Source organism: Tamandua tetradactyla, chromosome 5 (assembly GCF_023851605.1).
Source record: "Tamandua tetradactyla isolate mTamTet1 chromosome 5, mTamTet1.pri, whole genome shotgun sequence".
Classification (NCBI taxonomy): Eukaryota; Metazoa; Chordata; class Mammalia; order Pilosa; family Myrmecophagidae; genus Tamandua; species Tamandua tetradactyla.
The window spans coordinates 171,753,626-171,766,726 of NC_135331.1; the positions used below are offsets into that span (position 1 = coordinate 171,753,626).

The following is a 13,101-nucleotide window of genomic DNA, read 5'->3' on the forward strand; positions in this document are numbered from 1 at the left end:
GCTGCAAGACCTAGCATACTCCAGTAAATACGTGAAGGGTAAGCATGGCATTAAACTCTGAGGTTGCTTGATCAAGGAAACTGGAACACACAATTAAATAAGGAAATATGGACTGGTTTTTGAGTTCTCTCCTGGAATACAGGATTTAATATGGTCGCAAGCAAACAGGAGATGGTGTTAACTCACTATAGGATAGCCCATAGAAGCATGGAAAAAATGATGGTGCATGTTAACTGACATTGAAATGCCAGAGGTGCTATGATAGAGATTGGAAGGAGAGACTAAAACATTCAGAGAAGTGGCCTGATGGAAGATTATATGATGTAAGGTGGAAATCTCACCAGATGATTGTGTTCCATGAGAGGGCCATATTTACCAGTCATAAACAATGTGCTGATGAAAAAGTTAAGATCACCACTAAGAGGATTAGTGGTGTAGCTCAGGACTGAAGGTAAGAGAAGGCATTACAGAACAATGAGGATGTTCTATAATGGTAACAATGAGGATGATAAACCCCCAAAGCAACCGAGTTCATATGATATCACTTAATCAGAAGCATGTAGATACAAAATTATTTGAAAGAGTGGTAAAGGTGGGAGGGGCAGGCAAGCTCCCTACTGCATCTCACCAAGATAGTAAATAAAAATGAATGCAAGTGTGGTGCATGGGTGGTTCCGTGGTAGAATGCTCACTTTTCATGCAGGAGAACCAGGTTCGATTCTCAGAGCATGAGCATCCCCCCCAAAAAAGAAAGAATGCCAGTGTCCATTATAGGGGTTCATAGAAATTAGTGTCACTGTTAAAAATCTAGAAGGTATAAGTGTGGTGATCATCATGGTTGCTCAATTTAATTCCCCCGTCCATATCTTACAAAAAACAGGTGGATCCTGGATAATGACAATAAACTACTGCAGAATTACTACTTAGTAACCCCAACTGTAACCTCCATTCTAGATGTGCTATTTTTGCTAGATGCAGAGTAACATTGATTGGGCACATAGGATGCCTTGATCGATGTGATTCATGTTTTTTGTTGTTGTTGTTTGTTTTCTTATTCCTAGCGTTCTTGCAAGTAGTGTATAAACCTAAATAGCAACAATATAAGGAAGGATAACATACTTTTAGACATCAAAAATATTAAAATACCATTCAGAAGTGTTCATCAATGCAGGACTAATGAATAAAACAATTTCCTCTATCACCTCCACATTACATTTTCTAATAGGAAATAAGACTCTTAGTTTTTTTGTTTTGGTTTGGTTTGGCTTTGCTTGTTTGTTTTTGGCCAAACCCTGGACAATATTCACCATTGCAGAGACTTCTGTGCTTTAAATTATTGATCATAAAAGAAAGAGGGAAAAACATATAATGAACTAAAATGGGACAGGTTTTTAATTTATCAATGTCTGCACTATGAGCAAGATAATATGGGACTGTGGTTTGTAATAGTGGATGCCATGTTGGATGAAATGAATATTTGAGCTGCATTGATTTTAAAAATTAAACTCATTGCCATTATGCCAAAGGGTCACACTCATCCATCTGCTTAAAGTTAGTAAGCCAAGTGTGTCAACTGGGCACTGTGGGTGTCTGGCTGCAGCCTGCCACTCCACCGCTTTCCAGCAAGCCTCAGACAAATTTTACCTCCCACCTGACAGTGTTTTTTTTTTTTTTGTCATTACTAACTATATTCTTCATTTCTCTCTGGTTGCTTCCACTTTTATTGGAAATTATCATTTCCTCTCTTTCACTTTCATGCTTTCTTATGAAGCTCTATTTCCTTTTGTATTACAACTAAATATTTCATTTAAATAAAAATAGCAAAAAAAAAAGCTTGGACAGTTCTCTACAGAAGAAGTGAGGCAGTTAGTTTGAAAATATTAGATGTTTTATATTAGGAGTAATATTTTGAGTTAAAGATTTAAATCTTCCAATTTTAAAACTTGTTGGTAAGAAATCAGTTGTAATGAAGGTACTAGAAGACATTTCTAATACTTCTTAATCAGAATATCCATTAGCAAAATTAAACCGAACAGGGTTTATCATTAAAATTTTGTGATGTTTTATTTTTAAACAGTACAGTGAAACAAGAATAATTTACCATGACTTAATAATGAGGAGGTTATCATCAAAGATAGTCGATCGAATGTTGCTGGATGATACTGATGAAAATATGTGATTGTATTTATAAGGAGAAAGTAAAAGGTTTAGAAAGAACTGAGAGCTTCTTTCAATTTTTCCTTTAGGCATTCAAGTGCTTGATAAGATAACCATTGCTTTTTAGAATATAGAAATACTTTCCAAAGTTCCAATTGGAAAGTTTAATTCATATTGTTCATTTCTGTCCAGAATTTTATTCACTTTAGAAAATAGGCTTTTTAGCAGTCTAGCATTTGCATTTGACTGTCCAAGTAGGATTTAAGGACTGTTAATTGGAAATAGAGAATAATTATGCACTACAGAGCAAACCAAAAATAAAAAATAGAAACAAAAAGCAAACAGTGGGGGTGGGGTGGACAGAGAGGGTTGGAGGAAGAGAAAAGTGCACAGCAAGTGGTTGTGTTCTCATTCTGTAGTGAGGGTTCAGGTTTATTGGGAAGCACAACGAGGGAATCTGATGAGGCATAGAGGATCTGTGGTCAGTCAGGGCTGAGCAAAGGATTGGCCAGGGGTGTGACCCACAAGCTGATTGGCACTTTTTCACTTGGATCTGTAATTCAAAAAATACTCGCCAGTTGATATTTTTGAGTTAGAAAAATAGCGAAAGTGAGCCATTGAACTTTAACAAAAATATATTATTTCTTATATTTGAATGTATTTCCAGTTTTCCTGGTAAAATATAAGATCTATATCAAGAAAAATAAACAGCAATGATCTCTACCATCATAATTTTGCGCAGAATTCTACTATGGAATATTTCCATGGCTAGCACAGCTATGCAACTAAGGGTTGTAACTATTTTAATACTAAGATAATAAACACGAAATGTGATCTAGCAACCTAACGCTGCATATTTAAATAGTATTGACTTTCGAACTGATCCAAATGGAACTAAATACACAGTTTTGATCAGGCAAAGTGGGGAATTAAACATATATATATATATAAATGCAGATTTAAGATTGCCAATCTAAATATCTTAGCATGAACTCACCTAAAATTGTCTTTCTAAATATTATTATTTATCATTAAGCTTTCAGTATTAATAATCCTGTGCCATTGAGTAAATTGTTAGTACTTTTGTTCAAACATAGAGAAACACATTTTTATTTTATTGACCAAATGAAACTGTATCCCTTGTGACACTGTGTATTAAGCAGGATGTTTCATTCAAATTCAAATTCTCCCCAATTTAGGCATGGAGTCACTCTTGGCAAGATATCATTGAAGCTAATACACCGAGCAACAATAAGTACAGCAGGATGACCTAAGATAACTTGGTTGGAGATTTTAGAATTTGATGTCACCTAAATTTTGTTATTACTTTTCTTCCTAAGCCTAACATTTTTTCTAAGTGTATGCAAGCACCATCCCTAGAAAAGGTTCAATGTATCAGCAAAATCATTGCACTCCAGATGATTTTCATGTAAGCACATCTGGCATCTGTACATACATTAGAGCATATTCACAATTGCCAGTTAGAGCACATTTCTATCTCCAGAATGGTCAAGTCAGGAGTGCTGATTGTAGCCAATCTCAGATCAACTATTTCAGTCCCTTAATTTCCTGCTTAGACAACACTCACCTGATCATTTCTATGCTCTTGTTTAAGCTTTTGAGCCATTTAAAAATGTTTTCCCTATTCCACTATTCTTGTAAAAGTTCCTGCAGTCTTGTTTTTAATTTTGCATTTCTTACAACGAAAAACTCATCTAATGTCCCAACCTGTGCTTATTACCAGGTATTCTCTGTTCTTACAATGTACAACATTCCAAGGAATCTGACAATTAGAGAAAGTGGACCTAAAATTTTAGTCAACTCCAGAATAATCAGAGTATGACAATATTCTAAATCACCATTTTTGGTGGCCTTTTGCTTTGCCATCTGATAGTAAGAACTGACAGCCTCCCTATAATATATTTGACAATTTTCTAGTGGGTAAACTTCCCAAAGGCATGAGGGCTCTTCTTTCTTACTGAAAGCAGAAATTTGATTACTGTTTGAGAAAACTCAGTCGTTCTCATGGAGAAACAGCAGTGTGACTGAACTGTGGGGCCAGTGGTCTATGTAATTTCCCTGTCCTGCAAAATCTACTCTTGCAAAGGGAAGGTGTATATTATTTTTTAGTTTTTTACATGTTACTTAAACTAAAAAACAATTTTATCAGAGTTCCTCCTAAAATTTATTGGCTATTCAAGAAGGTCCTGGCATTGTATAACATGCCAAGGACTCTATATGACAAGCATCCTTGTGCCTCTCTTGCCCGATAGATTTATACTGACTGCCTCTCTGGACAGTTCAGAAAATATGTTCCTCCCCACTCATTTGAAAAGTATTTTTGAAAGGGTAGGAGATCTGCGTTTCACTAGCTGAAACTGTGACTCGGCCTCAACTGCCAAGGCTGAAATGCCTTCTGATTCCAGATAAATACTGTGGCTTTTGTTTTACTGACAGGACTGAAACCTTGTTGCCATGGTACTAACTAGGATACTATGGCAACCATGAACTCCTAACTTTAAATCTCCCTAAAACCAGCTGCCATTGAGGTACAGAGTATTTTCCTAAGACTTCAAAGCATTGACATTTCAAGGAATACTCAACATTCTTGGCACTGTAGTGTTCACTGAAGTAATACGTCTCATATAAACCATTTGCACGCATGAAGACCTCAATAAATGTTATGAAACATATTATTGTAAATGAGTCATCTTTCAAAAATGATATACTTTGATATAGCATGGTGCCTACCAGAGACTATGATCCCCAATAAAGGGCCAGTGCCTTATGCAGAATATTTAAAAATTTATGATATAAGACTAATTGGCCCTATGGTATTGACTCCATAAAAAAAAATGGCCATGGTCGTATTTGCTGGGATATTCAGCCAAAACTATAAAAGAAAGAGTGCTGGTCTTAGAGTCAAAATCACTGGGCTATGGCAATGGTTCTGCTTTAACAATAGTGCTGTCTTGGGCAGGTCCTATTGATTGGTTTCTTTTTATGATGATGGTTTTCCAATGTGGGTAATAATGTTACAAAACAAAAATTCTCATTTCAGTCTCTCTGGGGACTATTCTGTAACTGAACTACATACACAAACTTCCAAGTGATATTCAAGGGTTGTGTAAAGAAGACAGAATTCAGGAAAATTATTAAATAATTCTAATGAATATTCATGGAAATATTTGAGAAGATATTGCATCAATAAAACAAGCTCTTTAAAGACCCAATGGGACAGGAATTCTCAGAACTAGAAATGAGATTGCTGCATAAAACATTCAAAACAGGGGCTGGAAAACAAAACTGAGGAAAATTTAGACAAATAGTTAAAGAGAGGGAAATAATTAAAAATGTAAGTGATATGGCAGGATCATTGCAGTAGGTGCAATGTTCAACAAATAGGAAATTTAGAAAAATGAGGCAATAGAGGGGAATATAATCAAGATAAAAAAGAAATAGATGAATAATTAGCATAACTGAAGAAAGGCACAGATTTTCAATAGGATCAATGAAGACAGATTCTTATCTTGATACATACTCATGAAAGCCCACTAAGTATAAGGAAAAGATCCTTAAAGATTCTGATTGAGGAAAAACAAATCATCTACAAAGAAAGAAATATGAGAATGGCATTGGGTTCTCATTTACAGTGATTTGATGATAGAAGGCAGTAAAGCAACATCTTAAGGTTTCAAGGGAAAGTTATTCTAAACCTTTAATTATATAACCAACTAAACTATAATCAAATAGACAAAAATGTTTTGAGACACATAAATACTCATAAAATCTACTTGATATGTAATGTTTCTAAAACTGTTACTGAGGACATATCCAGGAAAATTACGGGTTCTAAGAATGCATAGAGCAAACCCAATAGTTCAATGAAAGGAACTCTTAGAATAGTAATCAGCCAGTAGGTCTAGAACAGCTTGTACATACTGAGTCACAATCTTTTAACCTTTTTATGGAGATAAATTTAGCTTCTGTCAGCTTATGCTTCAAGCCTACATTTCATATCTAAAAATGAAAACAAAAATAAATTCACCAGGCCTATATTATTTCTGTGAAGAGTAGCAACTGATATTTTACTTTATACAAAGAGCCTAGATGAAAATTTTTTTTTTTCAGGAATAAATCTCAGCAGAGGATCCACGTGCCACTGGGCCAGATGAAATTTTTAGACAAAACTCCTACAGGCAGGTTTACAGACCTTATTCCAGGCATCATGAATGTATTAATGCCTCCTAATTAAATTGTCTACTCAACTCAAACATCATCAACAGAATGAAACTTAAACACATTAATAAAGAATTTTTCATTTGTCATAATTGTTATAATTAAGAAACTTCAGAGAGAAGTTCCAGGAAGGTGGAAGAATAGGATAGGTCAAGTTCACCCCCACTCCAAGGAGCAGACAGAGAAGGGATGGGAAGGTGACTAAGACAGCAATTCCAGGGTGTAAGTGACCTGGGAGGGTCTTCTACAACACAGAAGGAGGCCCTGGTTGCAAAAGCTGAAAAACTGAGATGCAGAGAACCAGAGACCATCAGGCAAGTGCAAACAACCTAATGTGTCCCTTTCCAAATGGAAGCCTGGAGCCCTCAAGAGTACACCAATGGGGAGATGGGAACTAGGAAGTACCAGCATAGCATCCCCAACCTGTGCCTATACCTGTGCTGCAACCCATCACCTCACTGTTGTGCCCCACCCTGCACATTGCATCCTAAATAGAAGAATAGAAATAACAAAGATTAAAGCAGAGAGAAATGAATGGCAGAATAAAAGAACAATAGAAAGAATGAACAAAACCTAAAGTTGGTTCTTTGAGAAAATCAATAAAATTGATGGAGCACTAGCTGACAAATTTAAAAAGGGAGAGGATGCAAATAAACAAAATCAGAAATGAGATGGGGCCATTACCACAGACCCTGAAGAAATAAAAGATATCATAAAAGGATACTATGAACAACTACATGCCAACAAACTAGACAATGTAGATAAAATTAATAAATTCCCAGAAACACACTAACAAGCCACACTGACTCAGGAAGAAATAGAAGATCTTAACAAACCAAACATGAGTAAAGATATTCAATCACTCATCAAAAATCTTCCCACAAAGAAAAGCCCAGGACCAGAAGGTTTCACAAGGGAAACTCATCAAACATTTCAAAAAGCACAAATATCAATGCTGCTTAAATTCTTAAAAAAAAAAACCTGAATAAAAAGGAACACTACCTAACTCATTTTATGAAGCTAGCATCACTATAGTATGAAAAAAAGATGCTACAAGTAGAAAGGAAAACTACAGACCAATCTCCCTAATGAACATAGATGCAAAAATTCTCAATAAAAAACTAGCAAATCAAATCCAACAACACATTAAAATAATTATGCACCATGACCAAGTGGGGTTTATACTCAGAATGTAAGGAAGTTTCAACACAAGAAAATGATTTAATGTAATACAGCACAATAACAAATTGAAAGGGAAAAATCACATGATCATCTCAATTGGTAATGAAAAAACATTTGACAAAGTTCAACATCCTTTTCTGATAAAAACACTTTAGAAGATAGGAATCAAATATAACTTCCCCAATATGATAAGGGGCATATATGAAAAACCCATAGCCAGCTTCATACTCAATGGAGAGATTCTGAAAGCTTTCCCCCTAAGATTGGGAATGAAACAAGGATATTCTCTGCCACCACTACTATTCTACATATACTAAAAGTTCTAGCAAGAGAAATCAGGCAGAAAAAAGAAATAAAAGGCATCCAGATTGGAAAGGAAGAAGTAAAACTTTCATTATTTGCAGATGACATGACACTATACTTGGAAAATCCTGAGAAATCTACCACAAAATTACCTGAGCTAGTAAACAAATTCAGCAAAGTGGCAGGATATAAAATAAATGTGTAAAAATTAGTAACATTTCTCTACACAAGCGATGATGTAACTGAGGAGTCAGTTAAGGAAAAATATCCATTGGAAATAGCAACTAAAAGAATCGAATCAAGTACCTAGAAATGTACTTAACTAGGGATGTAAAGGGCTTGTACACTGAAAACTACATAACATTGCTAAAAGAAATCAAAGAAGATCTAAATAGGTGGAAAGACATTCCCTGCTCATAGATAGGAAGGTTAAATGTAAAGAGGTCAATTCTACCCAAATAGATTCATTGCAGTACCAATCAAAATTCCAAAATCTTACTTTGAAAACTTGGAAAAACTAATTACCAAATTCATCTGGAGGGGAATGAGACCCTAAATAGCTAAAATCATCCTAAAAAAAAAGAAGAATGAAGTGGAAGAATTAACAATTCCTGACTTTAAAACTTATCATAAATCCACAGTAGTCAAAACAGCATTGTACTGGCACAAAGATAGAAGTATTGATGAATGGAATTGAATTGAGAGTGCAAAAATAGACCACCAAATCTATGGTCAACTGATTTTTGACAGGCCTCAAATCCACCGAACCAGGACAAAATAGTCTTTTCAATAATTGGGCATGGAAGAACTGGAGATCAATAGCCAAAAGAATGAAAGAGGACCCTTACCTTACACCCTATTCAAAAATTAACTCAAAGTGGATCAAACACCTAAATAAAAGAAGTAGTATCATAAAGCTTCTAGAAGAAAGTGTAGGGAAACATCTTCAAGACCAAGTAATAGGAGGTAGGTTCCTAAACTTTATACCCAAAGAATAAGCAACAAAAGAAAAAATAGATAAATGGGAAGTGCTCAAAATCAAATATTTCTGCACCTCAAAAGACTTTGTCAAAAAGGTGAAGAGGTAGCCATTCAATGGAAGAAAATATTTGAAAATCACACTTCAGACAAAGGTTTGATAGCCTGTATACATAAGAACCATACAACTCAACAACAAAAGAACAAACAACCCAATTATAAAATGGGTTAAAGATATGAATAGGTATTTTTCTGAATAGCAAATACAGATGGCTCAAAAGCACATGAAGGGATGCTCATTTTCATTAGCTATAAGGGAAATGAAAATCAAGGCTGTGAGATACCACCTCTAACCTATAAGAAGGGCCGCTATTAAACAAACAGGAAACTACAAATGTTGGAAAAGATGTGGAGAAATTGGGACCCTTATGCTCTGCTGGTGGGAATGTATAATGGTACAGACGCTATGGAAGACTGTTTGGCCATTCCTTAGGAAACTAAATATGGACTTGCCCTATGACCCAGCAATAGCACTACTCTGTATATACACAGAAGAGCTGAAAGCGGTGACACAAAGAGACATTTTTGCACCAATGTTCATAGCAGCATTATTCACGATTGCCAAAATATGGAAACAATCCAAGTGCCCATCAAAAGACAGAATATTATGCAGTAGTAAGACAAAATGACATCCTACAGCATATGGAAAGATGGATGAGCCATGAGGACATAATGCTGAGTGAAATAAGCCAGACACAAAAGTATAGAAACTGTATGACTCCACTTTTATGACAATGGTAAGGGTAAAATCAGAGGCTTATAATACAGAATATAGGGGACCCAGAGATACATGAAAGCTAGAGATGGGTGAAGAGTTAGCTAATGAGGTTGACCTCAAATGTAAGGAAATAGATAGAAGTGAAGATGGCTCACTAGTGGGTCTATAAGTAATATTACCATATTGAAGGTGACCATGTATAAAAGGGGTTGTATAGACCCATGTGTCCCTGCCGCGTCCTCTTTTTCCTCCCCGGTTTGACACGGTTCCCTGGAAGGAAGGGCGGTGGCAAGGCCTTCAACGCCCCAAAAGAGGACGAGGCATAAAATGGTGTAATAGAAAAATACTGGGATTAACGACACTAATTGTGTGTTTCTTGTTGCTGGTTGTGCTCCAAGCATTATATCAAAACAAATCAGAAAGCAAAAGAATTGGAAAAAATGATACAAATTGTACAAATTGCAAAACCTTGTTAATAACTGTTTGGAAAAAATTAGGTTGGGACGCCCCCATTAAGCAAGTCATGCTGCAGATACAGCAGTCAGAAGTGCTTTTAGAACAAGTCACAGAAAAGTACCCCATAGAAAGTAAACACTTACAATTAAAAAACCCTGCATTGAGCCATCCTAGAAATTTACTCCCCACCACGGCACCGGTCCATTGCTATAAAACAATAAAAAATCTAAGTAAACAATGTAACCTTTTAATCAAAACAAGCTAACCTTTAACCAGACTAAAATAGGTCTTGACATATTGCCTCACCTGTAGAATAATAGGAAAAGAAAGTCTAAACTCAGAAAACTGCAAACACAATGTCTGTGGTTTAAGCCAATATCCTGCTGCTATTAAAATCTTGTGTAAGTGTTCCTAAGAAAATCAAAACGTGTACTTTCGCTTTGCTTCCCTGAACCTGTAACTTTACCTAAAACGTAAGCCATGACACAACCATGATTCTGTGATACCTGTTTCCTTGCCAAAAATAAGGGTATAAAATCAGTTAAGCAAAAATAAATCTAAGCAACTCTTCTCAGAAAAAAATTCTCTAAGCTGTCTCTTGGTGTTCTTCTCGCGCCGACGACCCTCCACACCTTCAAGCCCGTTCCCTCTGCTGCGGCTGGACCGCGGCAAGTGGCACCCGAACAGGGACTTGAAGGTAAGCTTTCTCTTTTACGGGAGGGTATAAAGCTCTCGCTATAAGGCACTGCAGGCCTCTGGCTACGGTCAAGTACTTGGGAAGTACGGATAGAGCGAGTAATCATGGGACATACGGAGTCTAAGGAACGCTCCTTGTTTGTAGATATAACAAAGCATATGTTGAAAAAAAGAAGTATAAATGTTACCAGCAGACAGCTTAGAGAATTTTTTTCTTTTGTGCAAAATGTTTCTCCCTGGTTCCCAGAAGAAGGGACTGTTAACTTAGATACTTGGCAAAAAGTAGGAAAGCAAATGAAAGAATATTATACTAAAAATGGGCCAGATGGAGTCCCTATTGATGCTTTTGCCCTATGGAATGTCCTTAAAGATAGTTTTGACCCCACACATGAGGCTATTTGCATGGCCAGGGAAGTGGCGACTGAAGAAGAGCAACCATTAGTTACAGCTATGGCTAAAACAGGCAGTTATACCAGTATAGAGAGGCCTCCTGCTTATAATATACAGAAAGACCATTCTAGCTCCTCAGAAAGTGAAAGTGAAGCAGAGTCAGAAAGAGAGGATAAACTTAATCCTTTTGAAGTAGATGAATTGGAAAGAGTAGCGGCTCAATATGAACATAACAATGTCAGTTCCTTCTTCAGTGCTTCGGCACCTGAAATAAAAAAGAAAAAGAAACCTAGGCCACGTTTAAAGCCGCAAGCTCATATCACGCCTTTGTGTGTAGGCTTTATGGGTGCAGTTAAAGAGGCTAAAGCTCAGGGCAACACAGAGTTAAAGTGTTATCCTGTGATATGGGGAGATGATAATTCGCCCCCTCAATGGGAACCACTCCCTTTTAAACTAATAAAAGAATTAAAAATGGCTGTCAAAGATCTTGGCCCGACTTCCCCGTATACATTACAACTACTTGATAATGTAGCCAGTGAATGGCTCTCTCCTTTTGATTGGTTTTCTACTGCGCGATCTTGTCTAGCCCCCGGGAGTTTTTTGTTATGGAAAGCAGATTATGAGGAGAAGGCAAAAGGGCTAGTGCAGAAAAATTTATTAAAGAGACCCCAAAACCGGATCACGCTTTCCATGTTAATAGGGGAAGGTCCATATGCCGACCCAAAAACCCAGCTTGAGCTCACTCGGGAAACTTTACAGGAAGTCTCTAGAATTGCAGTTTTGGCTTGGAGGCAGCTGCCAGCTGGAGATTTAAAGTCCTCCTTTCTTAGCACTATTAAACAAGCTGCTCAGGAACCGTATGAAGATTTTGTAGCTAGACTGGAACTAAATGTAGAAAAATTAACAGGAAGTCAAGAAGCCAAAGACATTGTTTTGAAACAATTAGCTTTTGAAAACGCCAACAGCACTTGTCAGGCGTTGCTCAGGCCAATCAGAAAATCTGGTTCTCTAACTGATTATATAAAAATGTGCGCGGACGCCTCCCCCGCATATGTTCAGGGCCTAGCAATGGCAGCTGCCCTTCAAGGACTGCCTTATCAACAACTCTTAAAAAATATGCAGCAGAATTCACAAAACCCTCATAGAGGTAAGGGATGTTTTAAGTGTGGAGAGTTTGGACACCTTAGTAGGGAGTGCCCTGTGAGGAACACCCAAGGGAGCCTCCCCCTTCCGGGTGGAATGCCTCCCCAAATTTCGCCTCAAAATTTGAGGCCTACCTCCTTGTGCAGTAGATGCGCTAAAGGTTTTCATTGGACTAAAGATTGCAGGTCAAAATACCACAAGGATGGCACTCCATTGGCGCCTGGACCTATGTCTACACCTTTCCAAAAAGGGCCAATAGTTCCTCATGAGCAAAAAAACGAATTTCTGGGGTGTCCTCCGGCCCCGAATCAGAACAGGGGGAAAGAAGCAATGAAAAGCACTGCCTTTCCATCTATGACTTGGTCCGAGCAACTCCTGGAAGCGCTGGATTAGACTTGCCAGTTAGAGAACATTGTATCATTTCACCAGATATGTCAGTCCAAATACTTAATACTGGAGTTAAAGGTCCTCTACCCGAGGGAACGGTGGGACTAATTATAAGGCGTAGCTCAGCTTCGAAGACTGGCATTTTTACCTTACCTGGGGTAATAGATTCAGATTATACTGGGGAAATAAAGCTTATGGTACAAGCTGTTGGACAAACTATTCAATTACATCCTGGGCAGAGAATAGCACAGCTCCTTCTTGTTCCTTACTATAATACACCTAATTCTACATTATTACAAAAAAGAGACAAAGGGTCTTTTGGATCCAGCAATGTTGTAGCCTGAGTTCAAAAAATTCAGCAAGCCAGGCCTATGAAAAAATTATTAATTAAT

The 13,101-nt window shown here is 37.1% G+C and overlaps 1 protein-coding gene across 1 annotated transcript; it reads left to right on the forward strand.

The window, feature by feature from the left end:
* The first annotated feature begins 10,894 nt into the window (after window positions 1-10,894).
* Window positions 10,895-12,715, forward strand: LOC143683387 (endogenous retrovirus group K member 5 Gag polyprotein-like). Its single transcript, XM_077159449.1, has 2 exons — window positions 10,895-11,432; window positions 11,517-12,715. Exons 1-2 carry the CDS (start codon window positions 10,895-10,897, stop codon window positions 12,713-12,715), a joined length of 1,737 nt encoding a protein of 578 aa, XP_077015564.1.
* Window positions 12,716-13,101: the final 386 nt, after the last annotated feature.